The sequence below is a fragment of the Somniosus microcephalus genome, chromosome 9, assembly GCF_052327205.1.
Source record: "Somniosus microcephalus isolate GS21.2 chromosome 9, FLI_Smic_1.0, whole genome shotgun sequence".
NCBI lineage: Eukaryota > Metazoa > Chordata > Chondrichthyes > Squaliformes > Somniosidae > Somniosus > Somniosus microcephalus.
In genome coordinates, this window is record NC_140995.1 from 109,151,660 (window position 1) to 109,175,792 (window position 24,133).

Below are 24,133 nucleotides of genomic sequence, written 5' to 3' on the forward strand. Positions count from 1 at the left end.
TCTCATTCTTCTGAATTCCAATGAGTAGAGGCCCAACCTACTCAACCTTTCCTCATAAGTCAACCCCCTCATCTCTGGAATCAACCGAGTGAACCTTCTCTGAACTGCCTCGAGAGCAAGTATATCTTTTCTTAAATATGGAAACCGAAACTGTATGCAGTATTCCAGGTGTGGCCTCACCAGTACCCTGTATAACTGAAGCAAGACTTCCCTGTTTTTATACTCCATCCCCCTTGCAATAAAAGCCAAGATTCCATTGGCCTTCCTGATCACCTGCTGTACCTGCATACTAACCTTCTGTGTTTCATGCACCAGGACCCCCAGATCCCTTTGTACTGTAGCACTTTGCAGTTTCTCTCCATTTAGATAATAACTTGCTCTTTGATTTTTTTTCTGCCAAAGTACATAACCTCACACTTTCCAACATTATATTCCATCTGCCAAATTTCTGCCCACTCACTTAGCCTGTATGTCCTTTTGCAGGTTTTTTTATGTCTTCCTCACTCACTGCTTTCCCTCCCATCTTTGTATCGTCGGCAAACTTGGATATGTTGCACTTGGTCCCCTCCTCCAAATCGTTAATATAGATTGTAAAGAGTTGGGGTCCCAGCACTGACCCCTGCGGAACACCACTAGTTACTGATTGCCAACCCGAGAATGAACCATTTATCCCAACACTCTGTTTTCTGTTAGATAGCCAATCTTCAACCCATGCCAGTATATTACCCCCAATCCCGTGATTTTTTTATCTTGTGCAGTAATCTTTTGTGTGACACCTTGTCAAATGCCTTTTGGAAGTCCAAATACACCACATCCACTGGTTCCCCTTTATCCACCCTGTTTGTTACGTCCTCAAAGAATTCGAGCAAATTTGTCAAACATGACTTCCCCTTCATAAAACCATGCCGACTCTGTCCGATTAAATTATGCTTATCCAAATGTCCTGTTACTGCTTCCTTAATAATGGACTCCAACATTTTACCAACCACAGATGTTAGGCTAACTGGTCTATTGTTTCCAACCTTTTGTCTACCTCCCATTTGAAATAAGGGCGTTACATTAGCAGTTTTCCAATCTGCTGGGACCTTTCCTGAATCCAGGGAGTTTTGGAAAATTACCACCAATGCATCCGCAATCCCTACCGCTACTTCTCTCAAGACCCTAGGATGTAAGCCATCAGGTCCAGGGGATTTATCTGCCTTAAGTCCCATTATCTTACCGAGTACCATCTCCTTAGTAATTTTAATCGTGTTTCGCTCCTCCCCCCCTATAGCCCCCTGTTTGTCCAGTGTTGGGATATTTTTAGTGTCCTCTACTGTAAAGACTGATACAAAATATTTGTTCAGTGTTTTTGCCATCTCCATGTTCCCCACTACTAATTTCCCGGTCTCGTCCTCTAAGGGACCAACATTCACTTTAGCCACCCTTTTTCTTTTTATATAACTGTAGAAACTCTTGCTATCTGTTTTTATATTTTTTGCTAGTTTACTTTCATAATTTATCTTCCCTTTCTTAATTAATCTTTTAGTTATTCTTTGCTGGCTTTTAAATGCTTCCCAATCTTCTATCCTCCCACTAGATTTGGCTACTTTATATGCCCTTTTTTTCAGTCGGATACTATCCTTTATTACTTAGCCACGGATGGCTGTCTTTTGTTTTACGCCCCTTTTTCCTCAGTGGAATATATTTTTCTTGAAAGTTGTGAAATATCTCCTTGAATGTACACCACTGCTCATGTACCGTCTTACACCTTAATCTATTTTCCCAGTCCACTTTAGTCAACTCTGCTCTCATACCTTCATAGTCTCTTTTATTTAAGCTAAGTATGCTGGTTTGAGATCCAACTCTCTTACCCTCTGAAATAAAGAATAGATTTGCCTTCCAAAGTTAGGCTTTATTAACTTTAAAATCGGCAGCATATCTTTCTACATCCAGTCCCAACTAAAGCTAGAAAAGGACTGAATTTAAGGTAGCCACAACACATCATGTGATCATCAACTACCAATGAGTACACAACACATATCCCAAGGCAGTTAACAACCAACGAATCACAATACTTTTACTAATCAAGGAATAATCACCACATTCACCCCTCCTTTAAAATATACTCCAACCTAATAACTTTTACAATTTACAATTAATTATTTACAACTAAACTATGCACGAGAATAAAGCTATTTACATAACAATACTAAATGAACAACAATAATAACATTACGCATAAGTATTAAATATCTCGCAACTAAAACAATATACTATAATATTTCAACAATTTTTAAAACATTACTATCAATTTAAAAGTCCATTTTCAATCGGTCGACCAGATATCTTGTTCGTGTCGACCTTCTTAACCTTGGTGAAATTCCTTGCCCTTCCACGCCAGAAGGCACAGAAGTATCTTCAACAGGAAGGCTATCCATATCCCGATTCTCAACGGTTTCCGGATTAGAAATCCCATCAGAAGATGAACTGGGACGGTCATAAACATCTATCAAAGGCTGACTAATAAAAATATGATTATCTGCAATCGGATTGGAAATATTCGTAGTATCTGTAACAGCATCCACATTATCCGAATCATGACCATTATTATTATCCTCAGAAGAGGACTGGCCCCCACAAGGAGCCAAGTCTTTAATTGAAACAGTACTTTCTTTCCCATCTTGGAATCGAATATGAGCATATTGGGAATTTGCCTCCAACAGCTCCACCTCCTCCACCAAGGGGTCATATTTTGACAATCTAACATGGCGTCGAAGCAACACAGGTCCTTGCATAGTAAGCCATGAAGGTACCGAATATCCTGTAGTAGATCTCCGCGGATAGTTAAAGAGCCTTTCATGGGGGGTCACATTAGTAGCCGTTGAAAGCAATGATCTAATGGAATGCAGGGCATCAGGCAGTACCATTTCCCACTGTGTATTCTTAAGGTTCCGGGATGTCAACGCCAACATAACTGCCTTCCAGATCACCCCATTGTATCGTTCGCACTGTCCATTACCCTGGGGATTATACAGGGTAGTTCGACTAGTAGAAATTCACCGACTCTGAAGGTATTCCTTCAACTGGGAAGACATAAAAGAACTTCCCTGATCTGAATGGATATACGCAGGCATCCCAAAGATGACAAAAAGTTGAGTCAAACATTTAATAACTGTAGCAGCTGATACATCTGCACAAGGAAAAGCAAAAGGGAACCTTGAAAACTCATCCACAACAATAAATATATATCGGTTTTGAGTAGTTGAAGGAAGAGGTCCCTTAAAATCAACACTCAAACGTTCAAAAGGAGAAGTAGCCTTTATAAGATGAGCTCGTTGAGGCTTAAAGAAATTCGGTTTACACCGAGCACAGATAGAACATGATGAAGTCATCCGCTTGACGTCTTCAACTGAAAAAGGCAAGTTCTTACTGCGTACAAAGTGTATCATCCTCGTAACCCCAGGATGACATAAGGCATTGTGAAGATTAATAAGCGTATCTCCGTGAATCACCGAACAATAAGCCCTCGACAGTGCATCAGCAGCAACATTATCCTTCCCCGGACGATAAACTATGTCAAAATGGTAACATGCCAACTCAATCCTCCATCTCATTATTTTATCATTTTTAATCTTTCCAAAATGTTTAACATCAAACATAAAGGACACAGATTTTTGGTCAGTTACCAACGTGAAATGTCGCCCTGATAAATAATGTCTCCATTTACGCAATGCTTCTACTATTGCGTATGCCTCTTTTTCTATTGAGGAATGTCTTTTTTCACTATTATTCAAAGTACGTGAGAAAAAGGCCACAGGTCTTCCATTTTGGTTCAAAGTAGCCCCAATTGCAAAATCCGAAGCATCCGTCTCAATCACAAAGGGAACCTGCTCATCAATGGAATGCACAACTGCTCCTAAAATATCCTTTTTAAAATTCTCAAAACATGTCCTGGCCTCCCATGATAGAGGATATGTCATAACCCGAATAAGAGGCCGGATCTTCTGTGAAAAATTTGCAATCCAATTAGAATAATAAGAAAACAGTCCAACAACTCGTTGCAAAGCCTTAGAATTAGTAGGACAAGGTAAATCGATCAATGGTCGCAGACGTTCTGGATCTGGTTTAATCTTATTTCCCGAAATAATATACCCCAATAGATTTACCTCAGTAGTCGAAAAGACACATTTCTCTTTATTAAAAGTTAAGCCAACTTTTTCCGCAGCTTGAAGGAATCTTTTTAAATTAGAATCATGCTCCACCCTTGATTTGCCACACACTGTGATGTCATCTAAGTATGAAACGGTGTCAGAGAGGGAGTTATCACTTATAAAAGCATCCATTGCCCGTTGAAAACAAGCAACACCATTAGTAACACCAAATGGTATTCGGCAAAACTGAGACAGCTTTCCACCAGCCTCAAAGGCCGTATATGGTTGATCCTTCTTAACAATAGGAATCTGATGATAAGCACTCTTTAAATCAATAGTGCTAAAAACTTTATACTGAGATACTTTATTGATAAGCTCATCAATCTTAGGCAAAGGGTACGCATCTAATTGAGTATACCTATTAATAGTTTGGGAATAGTCTATCACCATTCGTTTCTTGTGTCTCTCATTAGTCGTGACAACTACCTGTGCTCGCCAAGGCGAACAACTAGGTTCAATGATTCCTTCCAATAAGAGACGTTGAACTTCAGAATTAATAAATTCTCTATCCTGACTACTATATCTTCTTGACTTGGTAGCAATTGGCTTACAATCCGACATCAAATTGGAAAAAAGTGATAATGGAGGAATAGATAGAGGTTAATCCACAAATAGATAAAGGTGGCTTAGTCCCTCCAAATGAAAGACTAAGAGACTCGTGTAACTGAAGCACATCATGTCCAATCAAAATATCCGCACAGAGATTAGGCAAAACAGATAGGCGTATATCAGTATACGTATTACCCAGAAGAACCATTTTCACAAAGCAACAACCAGCTATTTGTGAAGTAAGGGTCGTCTGAGCCATGCACACCTGATACGTAACAGGCGAAATTTTCAAATGCTTCTCCTTCGCAAACTGAAGACTTATAAAACTCTCAGTACTGCCCGTATCTATAAGGGCCTTCACTTTCAACCCATTAACTTGAGCCGTAACTATAGCTTTGTTTAGGCCATGAGCAAATGCAGCAGAAATTGATGCAATAAACGCCCTATCTAAAGGCTGAATAGTCACAGAAGAGGTAGTGGAGGAATACGCTCCCACACCAGGAGAAGGGAAGGTAATTGAACCTGATGATTTGCACACACGTGCATAATGACCTCTCTTGCCGCATTTACTACACACAGCCTCCCGAGCAGGGCACTTCAGACGAGGGTGCCGGATATTCCCACAAAAATAACACTTCTGAATCCTAGAGGCAACGGCCGCCGAAGTAGAAACTGTTTCAAAATCTAGTAAACCACTCCCATTAAGTCCACATAATTCCTTTTCATCCGAAACTGCCGAAACCATAGCCGCAGGCCGATTAAAAAAGCATAAGAATCCGAACTTCTCTGAGCCATATCCAATGTAGAAGCTTGCTCAAAAGCACTTTTAAGATCCAGAGTCTTATTTTCTAACAACCGCTGACGAATTGATCTAGACAGTAATCCATTAATAAAAGCATCCTGTACCGATTCGTCCTTATATTCTTCAGCCGTCACAGCCTTATAATTACAGTCAACACTAAGGCACCGAAGTGCTTGTAAATAAGTATCCAAAGATTCTCCCACCTGCTGCCTACGGGCAGATAGAAGATGACGTGCAAATACCTCATTCTTTGGTTTAACAAAAATCTTTTCCAATGTAGAAGTAGCCTCTTCATAAGTTTTACAGTGCAAAATATATTTATATACATCCGGGTCAATGTAGTTGATCAGCATATTCAGCTTATTTAGAGCCTCTTGATCCAACACGCCCAAAAAGTTTTTAAATGTACAATACCAATGTTTCCATTTATCATCCACTCCAGCAGAATTGGGGTCAGCCTTGAATCGTTCTGGTTGAAGATATCGCTCCATTCTAACATAAAGTTAATAAATTGAAATAAAGAATAGATTTGCCTTCCAAAGTTAGGCTTTATTAACTTTAAAATCAGCAGCATATCTTTCTACATCCAGTCCCAACTAAAGCTAGAAAAGGACTGAATTTAAGGTAGCCACAACACATCATGTGATCATCAACTACCAATGAGATTACAACAATTATCCCAAGGCAGTTAACAACCAACGAATCACAATACTTTTACTAATCAAGGAATAATCACCACACCCTCCAACTGAATTTGGAATTCAACCATGTTATGGTCACTCATTCCAAGGGGATCCTTTACCAGGACATTTTTTATTAATCCTGTCTCATTACACAGGACCAGATCTAAGATTGCCTGCCCCTTGGTTGGTTCAGTAACATACTGCTCAAGGAACCCGTCCCTAATGCACTCTATGAACTCTTCCTCAAGGCTACCCTGCCCAATTTGATTTGTCCAGTCAATATGAAAGTTAAAATCTCCCATGATTATAGCTGTTCCCTTATTACAAGCCCCAACTATTTCCTGATTTATACTCCGACCAATAGAGTTGCAACAGTTAGGAGGCCTATAGACTACGCCCACTAGTGACTTTTTCCCCTTATTTTTCCTTATCTCCACCCAAACTGTTTCACTATCCTGATCCTTTGACCCAATATCATTTCTCACTATTGCAGTGATTCCATCCTTTATTAACATAGCCACCCCACCTCCCTTTCCTTCCTGTCTGTCCTTCCTAATTGTCAAATACCCCTGGATGTTTAGTTCCCAGTCATGGTCACCTTGCAGCCATGTTTCTGTAATGGCTACCAGATCATACCCATGTGTAGTTATTTGTACTGTCAACTTGTCTATTTTGTTACGAATGCTGCATGCATTCAGATAAAGAACTTTTAAATATGTTTTGTGACAATTTATTCCTGCTTTTACCCCCTTTACTACTTTACCTTTATCTTTATATATTCTGTCCCTTCCTGACACGCTCTGGTTTTTAATTCCTCCACTGCTACCTTGCTCTATTGCCTTCTCCGCTGACATTTTTATTTTTCGCTCTCTTGAAACCTCCCCCCAACCCCCCCCCCCACTAATTATTTGGTAAATTCTGGAGATTGGATTTTAGACTGATTGTACAATCTATTTTGCTATAAACTGGGTAGACATTTTTTTCCAGACAGTTTTCTATCGAAAAGATTGCCTCCTATTGCTTGATCATACACTTAGAAACTTGTCGGTAGCAAGTATCTTAAGTCTTCCTCAACCATGCCAGGTTCCTCATGATGGGGAGAGAAGTTTACCTTCTCTGAAATTGTGTTGGCTTGCTGTTGGTCCAACTTGAGGGAACAGACATGGACAATTCATCTGTGATCATATAGGAAGAATGAAGTGTTGGTGAATTCATGAATGATCATATGTTAACTTAAGGAAGATATATGAAAAAGAAAAAAATAATCATAGTCGAGCCAGCAATAAGAATTTAGAATCAAGACAGTTTTACGATGCTTTAAAGGACTTGCTTCATATATTACTGTAGTGCATTTCATTAAATCTTTGTGAAGTATTAAAAAGATGTAAATATAGCAGAGTTAGTGGAGGCAAAGGATGGGTTCATTCTATGTTCTATCAGATGAAATAATTGGGCCTCCTCAATTCTGGTCAGGCAAGTTCATTTTTTTCCTTTTTTTGTGTCATTGGATCTTTCAAAATACGTTTTCTTGCTTTTAAACTCAATTTTTGCCTAACCATTTTATACTGCTTCATATGACCTTCTGGAACTTGGAGAACTTTAAACACTTTGCAACAATGCAACTTCACACAAAGGGTAGTAGTAACCTCGAACTCTCTTCCCCTGAAAGGTTGTGGATGTTGGGTCAATTGACGTTTTTGAGCGTAAGATTAGGCAACGGTATCGAGATGTGGAGCAAAGGCGGGTAAATACAGTTGAGGTACAGATCAGTCGTAATCTAATTGAATGGCTCGAGGGGCTGAATGTCATACTCATGTTCCTATTTCCCAATAAATCTATCAACAGCTTCAGGTTGTTGTTTACGACTCCCCAGAAGGTGCCTGGCGTACACTTCGTTCACTGGGCGCGTGTACTGGTCCTTGAGGAGCTTGATAGCGTCCGCGTACGAGGTCGCGTCTTGGATGACCGAGTACACTCGGTGGTTCACTTTGGAGGTCAGGACATCCAGTTTGCCCTCATCCGATTTGATTGCTGCGGAGGCGGTCAGGAATTTTTCGAAACACTTAAGCCAGTGAGTAAACTTGGTGGATGAGTCCGCCTCCCGATGATCTAAGTCCAGGCATGCTGGTGTGAGGATCTTCTCCATTATAAAAATTTTGTTAATAAAATTGATGCGCTATCAATTACTCATAAAAGACTGAGAGTTAAGAGAGTAACTAAAGGCTTTTATTAACAAAAGAATGAAGGTCTGCCTCGAGTGGTCGACCGGTCCAGAAATACAAAGGGCTGGGGAGCAGTCACCTTTATACTAGGACTTGTGGGAGGAGTCAGCCGAGGCATGTCCAGGCATGTACACAGTGGAATACAAACAGTGGTTTACCACAAGGTACAGATCAGTCGTAATCTAATTGAATGGCTCGAGGGGCTGAATGTCATACTCATGTTCCTATTTCCCAATAAATCTATCAACAGCTTCATTTGTTGTTTTGGGGATTTTGTGTCCATAAATAAATCTTAACATTTAATAAATTATTTTCAATGAAACATCAAAAAATTTGGTTTTGGGTTTGCCTTTGTACTCAATGACATTTTCAGCTATTTGATATCTGTGTAGAGTGCCAAGAAAGATAATTTGCATAGGTGAAGTGGTTAAGGCCTGAATGCCAGAAATTTCCTAGGATTTGCTCCTGTTCGCTGTACTTCCGGCGAAGCTGTGGTAGTGGAGCGGGAGCAGCTCCGGGTACCACAGGTGGATTCTGATTGAACGTGGTGGTTTTCTACTAGTGAAGCCTTGATCTCCTGGTGGAATGTTTTTTGTTAGCCCATCTTTTCTCTCATTGAAAATATAATTGCACAGCCCCACTATCTGAATGGTTGATATCTGCTCAACAGTTATTTACATTTCTCTAGTGCTGTTCATGTACAGCGTTTGATCTCCGAGCACTTTACAGGATGGTGGACCACAAGGGGACACATAGCAAGCAGAAGAAAGGGAAAGGAAGGGCCGAGAGGTTGAAAGTGTGATCAGAGTGAAGGCTTTTGAACACTGGGAGGGAGGTGACAAAGGAGAAGCAAGTTCCAGTGGACTGGTGCATAGTGGCTGAAGGAGTAACAACCAATGGTAGGATTGAAGAAGTGGGAAAACCTGACGTAGGTTGGTTTCAGAGGAAATGAGGGTGTCCACAGGGTATACGGCTGCAGGAAACCATGGAGGCTGGAGGGAGCAGGCCATGGAAGGATTTTAAGGTGAGGACAGGAGTCTTAAAGTTGATTCATTGGGGCAGGGGGAACCAGTAGAACTTGGTGAGGAGAAAGAAAATACAGGGAGAAAAAGCTTTACCTGTAATTATTGGCAAACATTATGTTAACTTAAATATTTACAGAATATTCATTTTGGAAAGTACAGATTGTTTTTTGATCCAATCCTAGCCAGACTAAACTTGACCCAATGCAAGAAATTGGGCAGAAAGGAACAAAGGTTATATCAAGGAGTGTTCGTATTGCAATTGATGCATATATCACGTCATCAACAACAACATCAACAACTTTCATTTATATAACCTAGCAAAACATCCCAAGGTGCTTCACCGGAGCATTATAAAATTTGACATCGAGCCACATAAGAAAACATTTTGGCAGTTGGCCAAAAGCTTGGTCAAAGAGATAGGTTTTAAGGAGCGTCTTAAAGGAGTAAATAGAGGTAGGGAATCGGAGAGGATTAGGGAGGGAATTCCAGAGCTTAGGGCTTCGGCAGTTGAAGGCGCGGCTGCCAGTGGTGGAGCGATTAAAATTGGGGATGCGCGAGAGGCCAGAATTGGAGGAGTGCAAATATCTCGGAGGGTTTTAGGGCTGGAGGAGGTTACAGAAATAGGGAGGGGTCAGGCCAAGCAGGAATTTGAAAACAAGGATGAGAATTTTAAAAATGAGGCGTTGCTCAACCGGGAGCCAATGTAGGTCGGCGAGCACAGGGGAGATGGGTGAACTGGACTTGGTGCGAGTCAGGACACAGGGAGCAGAGTTTTGGATGAACTCAAGTTTACGGAGGGTAGACGTTGGGAGGTCAGCCAGGAGTGCGTTGGAATAGTCAAGTCTAGAGGTAACAAAGGCATGGATGAGGGTTTCAGCAGCAGATGAGCTGAGGCTGGGGCAGAGTTGAGCGATGTTACAGAGGTGGAAGTAGGTGGTCTTAGTGATGGTATGGATATGTGGTCAGAAGCTCATCAAATATGACACCAAGGTTGCGAACAGTCTGGTTCAGCCTCAGACAGTTGCCAGGGAGAGGGATGGAGTCGGTGGCTAGGGAAAGGAGTTTGTGGCAGTGACTGAAAACAATGGCTTTGGTCTTCCCAATATTTAGTTGGAGGAAATTTTTGCTCATCCAGTACTGAATGTCAGACAAGCAGTGTGACAAATTAGAAACAGTGGAGGGGTCAAAAGAGGTGGTCATGAGGTAGAGCTGGGTGTTGTCAGCGTACATGTGGAACCTGATGTGTTTTCAGATGATGTTGCTGAGGGGCAGAATGTAGATGAAAAATAGGAGGAGGCCAAGGATAGATAATTAGGGGACTCCAGAGCTAACTGTGCTGGAGTGGGAAGAGAAGCCATTGCAGGTGATTCTCTGGCAACAACTGGATAGATCAGAATGGAACCAGGCGAGGGCAGCCTTACCCAGCTGGATGACGGTGGAGAGGTGTTGGAGGAGGATGGTGTGGTCAACCGTGTCAAAGGCTGCAGACAGGCCGAGAAGAGTGAGGAAGGTTAATTTACCACGGTCACGGTCACAGTCACAAAGGGAGAAAGCAAAGGTAGTTAGTTCCACATGGTGATTATAAGATCAAGACAGAGCGGTGAGGGAGAGATAGTAAAACCAAGAGGCTTTGGCAACCACTTCAGGATATTGGAACTTCCTTGTATAACAAAACAATAGCTGAGGGATGTTGTCAATACTTACCCAGGTGATCCAAGATGATCTACCACTTATTGTGGAAGATTTTGCCCCTCTTCCCGGAGGGGAAAAGGGATAGCTCCATGCCCAGCTCATAATGGCCAGCTAAGGGGGCCAGGAGTGTGAAATACTTTTAGAGAATAAACCATAGTCATTTTAGGATTACGTGGAATTGCCACAACACTGACGAGGTCTTTTTTAATGGTTGGAAATGACTCTTCCTCTAGCTTCTGCTATTTATATTAAATAACGTGGCAGAAGTACACTTTTATGATCCAAAAACACGGTTTTGGTCCAGAGTGTCATAATTGGCCACAATCAGTTTGATCTGAGTTTTAGATCCAATCTACTGCAGCCCCCTGCAGAGTTTGTGCATTAATGCTGCAATCTGACATTAGACATCCAGCTGAGCAATAGAATACAGGAAATAGCTGCAATAAAGGATTTTTTCTGTAGCCCAAAACATAACTTTGTTTTCTATCATTCCACATGTATCTCTTCCTGTGCGTGTGCATTCAGAAAGATTAAATGATTTAATTCTCTAACTTTTTTATATGATGGGCAATTAATTGAAGAAAAATACTTCCTGACCAGGTTTTCCAGGATGATTCATTATGTAAACATACTGTAGCAGCAGCTTGTGAAAGATTGTTGACAGACATTTCAGAATTCAGAAGGCATATTTCAAAGAAAATTTAATGCTCTGGTAGAAACTGGGATATTATAGTCTACAATGGCTTGGATCAGCTCTTGCTTTGTAGTCTTTATATAGACCCGTAACTACCTTTTTATATAGATACAATGCCAACCTCAAAAATGGATGGTCTTGGACAGACAAGTGGTGGCAATCATTAAATGTTAAGTTTGTGATGCATTATTCATTTTACAGTTATGGTGAGAATTTTGGGCAAATCTAAAAATGCTTTGTTTGTTGAAATGCATATACTACAAATATCCAAATATTTTGTTATATTGTCATCTTGCTTCAACTTTGCTGTCAGTTTGACTCAGTTGATGGAACTCCTCATCTCTGAGTCAGAAGGTTGTTGATTCAAGCCCCACTCCAGGACTCGAGTATGTAATTTAGGCTGCATTGTCAGATGCACTGGCCTAGAAATTGCATTGTGCCACGCCCGTTTTTAGGTGTAAAATGGGCAGCAAAGGTTACATTATAGTGTATTTCTAGTGTATAGATATTTGATTGTGATCCGGCGCACGCCGGAACTATTCAGGAAGCTCTATATAATATCAAACTAAGGCACTGATGCTGGTTGTCAGATCCTTTAGTGAAATTGGCCTGACTCGCCATGTGATAAAGTTGCCCAGCAAATCATGGCTCCAACAGTCAGGAAGGACCCTGCAGGTGCACTATTTAAGGGGCCACCCCCTCCATACAGGTTAGTTGCCTTTATGTCCTTTTAACTACTAGCCATTTTTTTTGTTGCCTATTTTCTGCGTTCCACAAGTGCATTCTGAATTTGTGCTGGTGCTGGACTTCTTTGGTCTGCTTTGCAAAGAGTTTGGGGTAGATTTTCCTGGAGCCGTCAGGCGGGGTTTCAGGCGTGGTGGGGGGGGGGGGGGGGAAATCCCGATTTTGGGGGTCCTGACACCATCCCGCCCAAAACCCGCTTCCACGTAAGTTTCAGGGGAGGCGGGTACCCGCCCCGCACTGGGACCCGCCGACCCGAGGCGGGAAAGGATTAGTGCCAATTAACTGCCTGTTAACAGGTAGTTAACAGGCAGTTTTTAGCCTAATCCCTATTTTGAGGGGTGTCGTGTGGGATTCCCGACGGCTCCAAACCACGCCAGGTTAGAGGAGTCGGGCCGTCGGGTTGAAGGACTTGGAGGGGTCGCGATGTCGGTGTTCAGGTGAGTGATGGGTGCATGAGTGCAAAGGTAAGTGTGTTTGGTGTGTAAAGAAGTTTAAATTACCTGTACTTACCTTAACAGCCTTTCTTCCTCTAGGTTTCGGGAGTCCATCATTCAGCCGGCACTGAAAGCAAAATGGCTGCGAGCTGTCAAAAGTGACAGCCTTCAGCTTTCATTGCTGGTGACAGTTCTAACTGAATCTGTGTAGAAGGACTCAGGTTAGAAGTCAGACTGTCAGTGTTTGACAGCTTTAAACAGCTGTGAAACACTGATATTTCATCTGCCAAGACCTCTTGACAGATGAAATTTCAGTCTGTGACGTCACCTGTTGCCGGGTGGCCCTTAATTGGCCTGCTGAGCCCGCTGGATGGGTTTAACAAGGTCAATCAAGGGAAAATCGCGTGGATTGGCCGAATGTCAATGTAGGCGGGACTAAAACCCGAAAGTTGTAGTCCCGCCTCCTTCCCGACAGCTTTAGGAAAATCTACCCCTTTATTTCAGCCGTGGGTGGTCTGGTAGGCCTGCCTTTGGGGCTACAGGAGGAGGGGGAGCAGTGAAGAAGACTGGAGAGAATAGGAGCAGCTGAGAGAAGAGGAAAGGAGGAGGGCACTGTGCAGGAGGCCTTATCCACCGCGTGTCTTCAGGGAGCACTTTGCATACCTCAGCTTCACTGAGGAATAATATGTGAGATGTCTGCGCTTCACCGAGGAGGATGTCGCCAAGCTATGTCACTTGCTGCAGCTATAACTGTAATCTCAAACCAGGGCATGGATAGCACTACTTGTGGCTGTCAAAGTCACTGTGGCACTTTTACGCCATGGGGTGGTTCCAGGCTGCAGGCAGATGACAAACGATATCTCGCAGTTTCCTGTGCACCGCTGTATCAGGGAGGTGACTGAGGCTCTCTATGCCAGGAGGAACACATGCATTGCAATTCCCCTGGACAGAGTGAAGCAGGATGAGAGTGCATTAGGCTTCGCCTGCATTGCAGGCTTCCCCAGGGTCCAAGGTACCATAGACTGCAACCACATTGCCTTGTGTGCTCCCCATCATCAGCCTGTCCACTTTCTCAATAGAAAGGGAAACCACTCCCTGAATTTGCAGCTTGTTTGCGATCACAAGCAGCACATTATGGAGGTCTGTGCCCTGTTTCTTGGTGGCAGTCGTGATTCATTGATCCTACGCCAGTCCTCTGTGCCACTGTTACTCCAAGCATGCCGTCAGGTCACAGACCGGAAATTTGGCAAAAAGGGCTAGTGACTCCTGTCAGGAACCCAGGTACAGATGCAGAGCATGTCGCCTACAATGACAGCTGTGCTGCCACCAGAAATATCATTGGTCCAGGCAGTGAAAACGTTGCTTGAGCATGCCGATAATCTGCACATTCAGGAGGAGCCCTGCAGTACACCTGCCAGCATGTTTCCAGATTTGAGGTCGTGCGCTGCATAACATCGCTATACTGAAGAACCAGCCCTGCCTGCATGGTCTCTGCCGTGCGAAAATCCCCAATACAAGTTGGAGCTGGACTCTTCCATGCTCTCAACCATTGTGTGCAACCTTGCTGGCAGGCTGCCAAGTGCACCTAGCATTTCCTGGCGAATGTTCATCAGCCTTCTTCGCTAGTCTGGGCCCTCAATGTTTTTGGGCGTGATCAAATATTTAGGCCACTGTCTTTCAGATGTGATGTTAAATGGAGGCCACGTCTGTCTGTAAAAGATCTCATTGTACTTTTTTGAAGAACAATGAGTCCTCCCAGTATCCTGGCCAACATTCATCCCTCAACCAATACCATCGAAAACAGGTTAACTGGTCATTCATCTCATTGCTGTTTGTGAGACTTTGCTGTGTACAAACTGTCTGCTGTGTTTTCTTAGCCATTGAATTGTAGTTATGAAGCGCTTTGAAATCCTGAGGATGTTGCGAAGCAAATTGATTTGTTTGTACTGCAGTGGTCAAGCTTAAAATGAAAGGTACAATTAGAAAAGCACAAACATTGAGAGCTCAAAGGCTTAATTCTATTGAAATTAGTAAACTTTTATTTAAAAACTTATCAGTTAGTTCAGTATCCCAAATGTTGCCAAAAACATTTCAAACAGGCGAGCTTCATCTTTTCTCAGTTGAAAGTTCCCTCCCACTCGTTCAGTTCTGGACGTGTAAAGATCTGAACAGCTCACGATTGAGCAGAGAGCTGAATAGCAGAATCACTTCAAATGCAGGCTTTTATAACTTGCATGTTGTTATCCTGCTCCCAAGGGTCTGGTAGAAATTGGAAACCGTTCAAAACACTTTTTAAAAAATGGGCCAGCACCACTTCTAATGACTGAGCTTTGAGTGTGTTTACAATTCCCTTTCATGTATTATTTAGATGTAAAGGCAGTCGATATGAATCAATAGTAAGATGCATTTTAAATTCCTTCGCAAAGGCAAAATTTAAAAAAGCTAGCAAGCAACACATGAAATTGTTTAAAGAACTTTACCCAGTTTTTCAGACCACACCGGTTAATGTATGTAGGCAACAAAACTGAAATGAAATTTCAAATTAATTTGTAAATAATTGAATTTGATCAAATTTGGATCATTTCTGATTTGGATTGTCTCATGTGTAGAAATTAAAAATGAAAATTCCACTCTTTCCTCTAATGGTTCAGGTGTTTTGTGGCTGCCCTGTTGCATAAATGGCTGCTGTCTTTGACAGGATTCATCATAACAAAGTATGTTTTTTAAAAAAGGAAAATGTTAGGGAAAAATCTGAAATATGTGTTGGTAAAGTTTACCTATTATCCTTTTCCATTGCAAGTGTAAGATAAAGGCCCTGATTTTCCTCGGGCGGCTTTTCATGCGGCCGGGGTCCGAAAATCGCAGAAAAAGCGGGTCGGGACCCCCCCCCACCCCCGCCTGATTCCCCGCCCTTCCCCCCCCCCCCGTCTGATTCCCCGCCCCATCCGACTTTCGGACCACCATTTCTCCGTCACCCGCTTCAGTCCCGGCCGCCGCTGGCGGGACTGCTCGTCGGAGCACTAATCACCAATGATCACCTTGTTAAGGAAGATTTTCCGGGGCCGTTGCGACTTTGGGGCTTTCCCCACATGAAACCCGCCTGCGGGGAACCCCGCCGATGAGAGCTGGCGTGAAAACAGCTGGCTTGCTTGCTTGCAGCAGCAGGTCGCTGAGGGCTGAAGAGATTTAAAGAGGCAGCATTTGCAGGCTGCAGGACCTTGTTGATCAAGGCTTGGGGGAACTTTTTGAAGCCTTAGGAGCAGCTGTAGAAAGTTGGAGCCTCACACACATCTCCAGCGTGAGCTCCTGGGAAGCCCCTCTCACCACCCTAACTCAGCGCCCCCTCAACGGAGGCATCTGCCAGAAGCATGGGAGGCCTTTGGTACCTTCCCTTCCTGACATTAGAGGATCTCTGACAGCAGAGGCGGCAGCAGCAGAACCAGGAACAGCAGGATGAGCACCAGGAGCACCAGACTGCTGCTCACTCATCTGAAGCTGCACAGGCCAGAAGGGGCCAGTGCTTGGAAGTGGCTTGAGAGCACCTTGCTGCGCTTTAGGGGGCCAGTGGGACCCGTTTCTGCACTGGCAGTCCTACTCAGAAGGACTTCCATGAAGATCTGGTTTCTCTGTTCAACAGATGGCCAACGCTCCTCAAGAGATGTCATTCTCTTATGAGCACTCACCATGTTTTCCGTACCCTGGCGAGTTATCTCCTGCATGGAGGTTGCCAACCTTTCCATGGTGATGCGTTCATGCGCCAATGACTCCACAAAGGCTCTGCTCATGGTCGCTATGGACTCCTCCATTCGCTCCACACTCGCAGCGACCCTGGAGACAAAACCTGCCAGAGACTCCTGCATCTGTGCATGGAGATCCATCACCTCTTCTCTTGTGGATGGACCCAGAGGCAGAGGGTCGACATGCAGCGCAGCTGAGCTGAGCTGGCAGAGTCCTGCGCCCTCCGACGAGGACTCTCCACTGCTGTCCCTGTCTCCAGAATCTGCTGAGGCTCACTTGTGAGCTGTGAAACACCAGGTGACAACACTACTCTATGTCCCGAAGGTCCCCCCGAGGTGTGAGTGTCTGCGCTGGTGCTGGGTGCGCTTACTTCTGCTGATGCTGCGCCCTCAGAGGTTGGAGCTTCCTCTGAGGAGTCTGGCTGCACAGCCTCTTCCTCCTCCACAGTGAGGACGGGGGCTCTGGATGGTACTGTGGGGGAGTAAAGGAAGGAGATAGAGATGTAATGCCAAGGTTCTTCGGGTGACTCCCAGCGAGTTGGCATCTGCTGACACCTGCATCCATGCAGCATTGGTCTCAGTGGGAGGCCTCTTCCTCCCTGACCTAGGGAAGAGGACCTCCCTGTGGGCCCTAACCCCATCCAATAATGCCTGCAGTGAAGCCTCGTTGAATTTGGAGGCAGCTCGGGGTCTGGCACTGGCCACAGCTGCTGCAGGCTCCTCTGCCATCCTGTATGGTTCGTTTGGAAGCCTTCAGAGGATGCAGTGCTTGCTATGGACCTTGAAAGCACCACGAATGATGATATCATACTGTGGGGATTTCTGACTCGAATTGGACAATTAGCAAGGCTTCCCACATGCTGGGAATTAATTGGCCACTTGAGGGAAAATTGCGTGGAGCTGGCTGACACTTTTTTGTGTGTGTCAGAAACCCCACATTCGGGGAAATCCGACCATTCCCCACACAAGCCGAAAATCGGGGCCAAAGTTTCAGCAAGGTTTTTCTACATATAAATATTCCTTCCATTGGCTTAACAAACCTACCTTGTCTACGTTGAAAATGGCCATTTTGCATATGATTAGCATGTGATTATTCCTAACATCGACCTACCTTAGTGATATCAAACATAAGTTTTTATTCTGTCACCTCTCACAGTTACATATATACAGCTGCACATAACTTTATTTCACAAAAGGGTTCCAGTTCATTCACACCATTAACCAGCTCATAATGCCGGAAAATGATAAAATGTCTTCTTCCCCATGGGTTTTACTAATTTTAATATTGCTTTTGTTGGTTTAAATTCAGGGGCACTATAATAGGAGGTGTAATACTGATTTAATGAGTGTCAGAGTATACAGTCTATTAAATTATTCCAAGGCTGAAAACAAGGCCCCAGATTGGGGTTAGATCTGATGTGGGTGTTGCAAGTTTAGGAAGAGATTGCAGGCCGTGACGGAAATGCAGAAAATGCGACTGTACATGATGCGCAGAATAAACAAGGGAGCCAGACTTGCATAGAGGAAGGTCTTGTTTTTCCTCTGCTGTTCTAACCGTGGTGGTGCAAGGAAGCCTGTTGCCGATTCCCCGCCCCTAAATCTGGCGGTATAAATTTTTTGGATAGTTTAAACGGTAGTAATTTTTAATCTTTGCCTCTGATTCTTATAATAACAACAACTTGTATTTATATAGTGCCTTTAACATAGCAAAACTTCCCAAGGTGCTTCACTAGAGCGTTACCGAACAAAATTTGGCACTGAGCCGCATAAGGAGATATTCTTGGCCAGAGGGGCAAAAGCTTGGTCAAAGAGGTAGGTTTTAAAGAGAGTCTTAAAGGAGGAAAGAGAGGCAGAGAGGTTTAGGGAGGGAATTCCAGAGCTTAGGGCCTAGGCAGCTGAAGGCATGGACTGCAATGGTGGAGCAATTAAAATCGGGGATGCTGAAGAGGCCAGAATTGGAAGCGTGCAGATATCTCGGAGCGTTGTAGGGCTGGAGGAGATTACAGAGCTAGGGAGGGGCAAGGCCACGGAGGGATTTGAAAACCAGGATGAGAATTTTTTAAATGAGGCGTTACTTAACCGGGAGCCAATGTAGGTCAGCGAGCACAGGGGTGATGGGCGAACGGGACTTGGTGCAAGTCAGGACACGGGCAGCCGGGTTTTGGATGAGCTCAAGTTTACAGAGGGTAGAAGATGGGAGGCCAGCCAGGATTGCGTTGGAATAGTCAAGTCTAGAGGTAACAAAGGCATGATGGATGAGGGTTTCAGCAGCAGATGAGCTGCGGCCAGGGCGGAGTCAGGCGATGTTATGGAGGTGGAAATAGGTGGTCTTAGTGATGGCGCGGGTATGTGGTCAGAAGTTCAGCTTGGGGCCAGATACGACACTAAGATTGCGAACAGTCTGGTTCAGCCTCCGACGGTTGCCAGGGAGAGGGATGGTTGGTGGCTAGGGAACGGAGTTCGTGGTGGGGACCGAAGACAATGGAGGTGATTTTATCAGTGGGGACATGATGGAGGCGAGAAAGCTGCTTGTTGGGTTTCAGTCCCGCCTCCATCGACGTCTGGCCAACCCACGCTATTTTCCCTTGATTGGCCTTGTTAAGCCCGCTGGGCGGGCTTAGCTGGCCGATTAAGGGAAAGCCGGTGACTGATGACGTCAGTGAATGACGTTTCATTTGTCAAGATTTTTTGACAGATGGATTGTCATCGTTTGACAGCTCTGTGACGCTGTCAAACACTGACAATCTGTCTTCTAAGTTGAGACCTTGGACACAGGCTCACTTAGAAAGCTTTCCTGAGCAGAAAGCAGAAGGCTACTGCATTTATGAATGCAGCGGCCATCCTGCTTTCTCTGCTGGTGAGATGAGACAGCTCCACAGCCTAAAGGGATGAAGCCTGGAGGAAGAAGCAAAGGTAAGTAATCTTATTAAAACACTTTAGACTCAGCTCACACACTTACCTCTGCACACATGCACCCATCACTCACCTGCACACCGGACATTTTGGCCCCTCCGACCCCCGCAGACCCACGGCTTGCCTTGCTGACCCTGGCGAGGTTCGGAGCCGTCGGAAAGCCCACGCTTTAGGGCTCAAAATAGGGATTTGCAAAAAAACTGCCTGTTAACTACCTGTTAATTGGCACTAATCCCCTTCCCGCCTCTTGGAGACAGGACCCGGTGCGGGTCGGGTACCCACCTCCTGGGAAGATGACATGGAGGCGGGATTTGTACCCGCTCCCAGATTCTGCCATTTTCCCGGCAGTCCCGCCTCCCCAGGGCTGGCAAAATCACCCCCAATGGCGTCGGTCTTCCCAATATTTAGTTGGAGGAAATTTCTGCTCATCCAGTACTGGATGTCGGGCAAGCAGTCTGACAACAAAACAAGTACCTAAAATTTTGTAACATTATCACTAAATATTTTTATTACTATTGTGTTAAGGCCTATAAAAAACATTTTTGGCCACTTTGAGCCTCCTACTGTGCTTTTTTAGGGGATTGTTTTATTGTAACTTCAGATTTACAGGATAAAGGAGTTAAGTTAAATCTACACATTTTCCCTTGGTACAGTAAATTAAAACACCTCTCCTCCCAGCAAATAGTAGGCTTGACATGTCTGTATTTAAATCAGGCAGCTTGCACTTCTCTTTTGTCTTTATTTTAAAAGTATTGCTTCTTCCATTTTTCAGCAAAACATCATGTCAATGGAAATAGGACAGTCGACCCATTCCCTGAAGGACTACAGACGGCCATGTTTGGTAAGTTATTCTTGGATGCAAAAGTAAGGTACTATATGTTCCAATTAGATAACTCAGTCGTGGGGTTAAACACAAAGAGGTCGTTTCTCAGGTTTGGCATTGTATCTTCTCTAAAGTGCTTGTGCCACAGATTCTTTACATCTCCCCTGAATATTTTCATGAAACCTTGTGCTGATTCCAGAAAAGTAAAAAAGTACGTGCTTGATATTTGTGGAAAAAATAAATTGATGATGAGAATAAGTTTGAACATAATTGACGTCATTACAATTTTACCTAAGGTTATTGGAAAAAGTTGTGGAAAAATTTAGTTCACTGACCTGATGGAATATTAAATTGAAAATGTATTTGCTATGACCCCAGAACTAGCATGGGACTAAAAGAGCAGTAATAAGAAGAATTTATAACTAATTTCTTCTTTGCATTCTTGAGCAACCCCAGCATAGGTTAAAATTAATATAAGAAATTTCACGCACAAGAAAGAAGTCTGAGTCTACAACTTAAAAAAAAACTCATAGCAAGCGTACATCACTATAGCCCCAACACACCCATTGCAGAGTGGTAGGATATAGGTTCACAACAGTAGTTCTCCACAGGATGAGTTTCTATAACTTTTGCAATTTTCATAAGTAACCAATCTTATGAGATCACATTTCATATTTTAACTGCTGTACACCATCAAACTTTTATTTGCAAGAAGCCAAAAGCAGGACCATGCATGTGGACAATTGGAACTGCACTTTGGAGTCAATTTCCTTTTCATGAGCTTTAAACCAGGGTCCTGTCAAGACACACGCATCTAAAAGTGTGCAATAAAAAGCAAGGAAACCGAGAAGTTGAAATTGGTCTACACCCATAGCGAGAAACGGACTCCTAACAAATCGGCAGCCCTTTTATACCGCGCCCAAATTCAGGTGCAATAGTCTAAATGAGATAACCTGTTTACATCCATGTTTAGCTACGTCTGCATTTGGCTTGAGAAGCTAAAGATTGTGAAAACAAAATGGCTGATGATACCCCAGGTTTTCTCTTCTCTCATTCTCATGAGGGACAGAGATCCTAGGAAGGGGGATAATGAGCCACATCCAAAATGTTACTTCATTCCTTGTCCTCTTAAGGTTCTTTTTTGAAAACCTGAAACAATCATAAACAGAATATAACGCACATTGAAAAGTAATGGGCCAGTCCAGACAGTGACATACTGTATAACTATAGAAGTTTACAGCACAGAAGGAGGTCAAATAGAAATAAATCAAGATCTCCAAACTGGCTCGGGGATCGGTGTTGAGGAACGGAATGGGAAAAGTGGCAATTTGTTAGACTTCAGTACCAGCCATCAGGATAGGCGCACTCCAGATCTAACCAATAGTTATTGGGTGCACTGAAAATGAAGCATCAGGTGCTAGTGTACCAATGCTACGGTGTAGGAGGATTGGACTGCTAATCTCAATCCATTGAGTGCCCACTACTATCTCTCTAGGACAAAACAAAATTAGTCCCAAGCCTAATATGTTTTCACTTTTGTTTTTTTGCCCCTCAGCTGAGGGGTAGCACGGTCAAGTGGTTCACATCCGGAAGATGAGTAATATTGAAGGATGTGATATCTGCATGGGAGTAATTTGCCTGGTGGCTTTCATGATTGGGGAATGTTCCGAGATGAGGAACGTAACTGAGAGGAAAAAGGAAAACCTTCTGAAGTAGGACAAAAAGATGAAAGATAAATCTTGAGGTTGCAGCATGGCAGAGACTGTTATGAGGCTAATGTGGCTAATGTATTTACACAATGACTGCTTTCATTGGATTTTAAATTCACTAACCTTTTGTATCTAATCCCTTGAGTTAGTCTATAATTTTGTGATTTTAAATGCTATTTATATTCATACAGGTAGAAATGTAGAAAGAATATTTATTACAGTCACTGATATAAATCGTCTTATTGAATAAGCCAGCGTTTCTTTTCAGAATTCTGTTCAGGAACAAAGTGTAGTTATTAATCATTTCTGACAAGACACGAAGCTCATTGTTTAGGAAAAGAATCATTGAGAAATTAAATTGATAACTCTTTCTGCAGCGCAAATCTGATTTAAGGATTAATTTCAATACGGGGAAAGGTGGAGCCGATAGATTCATTTTTGCTTGACAAAAGTTGAAAAGTTCCATGGAGATTTCAGGGTTAGCGAACATTGGAGATGGTAACTAAATTCAGTGAGGTGAGAGACAGAGATTTTTTACCCACAGCAGATTGTAGTCCAGTAATTCAAGGGAGCTAAAATGAGGAGCACGGACGTCAGAATGAACATAAGCATAATCACTTCCTTTGGCTTGACCACACCAAGCTCTACCAGGCCTTGTACTCTGCTGACAGTAGACATGCTCCCATGACCGGAAAGCCCTGCAGCGGGTAGTCAAAACTGCCCAACGCATTACCGGCACCCGGCTACCGACCATAGAACATATATATCAGAAACGCTGCCTACGGAGGGCACGGTCCATCATCAAAGACCCTACCCACCCCAGCCACAGTCTGTTCGCCCTCCTACCATCTGGAAGACGCTACAGATGCATTTGCACCCGTACGACCAGATTTAGGAACAGCTTCTTTCCCAGGGCTGTCATCCTACTGAACTCCACAAATAAACACTAAAGCCTGCACATCTGCCGATGCACTTTATTATGGTCATATTTATGCTAATATATATGTACAAATGTATGTTGAAATGTTTAAGTATCCTAATCCAAATTGTACACTCTCGGGAGCCGCAAGCCTACATTTCGTTGCACTGCACTTGTGCACTAACAATGACAATAAAAGTTGATTTGATTTGATTTGAGTAGGGTTGCTAACTCTCCAGGAATGTCCTGGGGTCTCCAGGAATTAAAGATTAATCTGCTGGACACTGCTGTGAGTAACCCAGGAGAAAAATCATAGGGGCATTAAAAACATGGTTGTTATTTTTTTCATCGTCTTTGAACTCTCTTTTGTTTATTAGTTATAAAAATATTGTCGATGGGGGATAATCGGCTGTGTGACTGGGCGGGGCGAGTGGTCATGTGATGAAACCCCCAGGAATACCTCCACCAGCGTTGGCAACCCCAGCTGACCCCACCCACTACTTTAGGATCATCCTAGATGGCAAAGATAACCCCAGGCTCCGTTTAATCCCCCTCTCTTTGGCTTGGTGTCTGTTTTTCTTCACACCCCGTGAAGCGGTTTGGGACGTTTCACTACATGCTGTATTAATACATGTTGCTGACATCGCCATGGTTGTTTGGACTGGAAGTTTGAGTCGAATGATTGAGGGAAATTGAATGGGTCAGAAAGAGCTGAAATTTGAGTTTGTGAAAGTCACTATGTGAGTGTAGGGTTACTGGAGATGGAAACGGATAGAATCCAGATTGGAGAAAATGCCCCAAAAGTTGCACAAATGCAGGGCGACAGGAGAAGAGAAAGCTGAAAATGCCACAGGTGGGGTTTTAGAAGTCTGAGATTATGGTGGGTTGTGCTTGCTTATCCTTGTCTCCACGAAGATCATGAAAATATGCAAGAATAAAGGGCTGTCATCACTGTAGTGTGAACGGGGTCCGGCAGATCTCTCACTGGACGTTG

At 43.5% G+C, this 24,133-nt stretch overlaps 1 protein-coding gene across 11 annotated transcripts in view; it reads left to right on the forward strand.

Moving 5' to 3' along the window:
- msraa (methionine sulfoxide reductase Aa) overlaps positions 1–24,133 on the forward strand; it is a 380,243-nt gene that overhangs the window by 91,402 nt on the left and 264,708 nt on the right. For all 11 annotated transcript variants that reach the window (XM_085996987.1, XM_085996997.1, XM_085996992.1 and 8 more), the window contains one exon: positions 20,461–20,529. In XM_085996987.1, the coding sequence (XP_085853113.1) occupies positions 20,461–20,529 (69 nt within the window). The remainder of the gene's footprint in view (positions 1–20,460; positions 20,530–24,133) is intronic.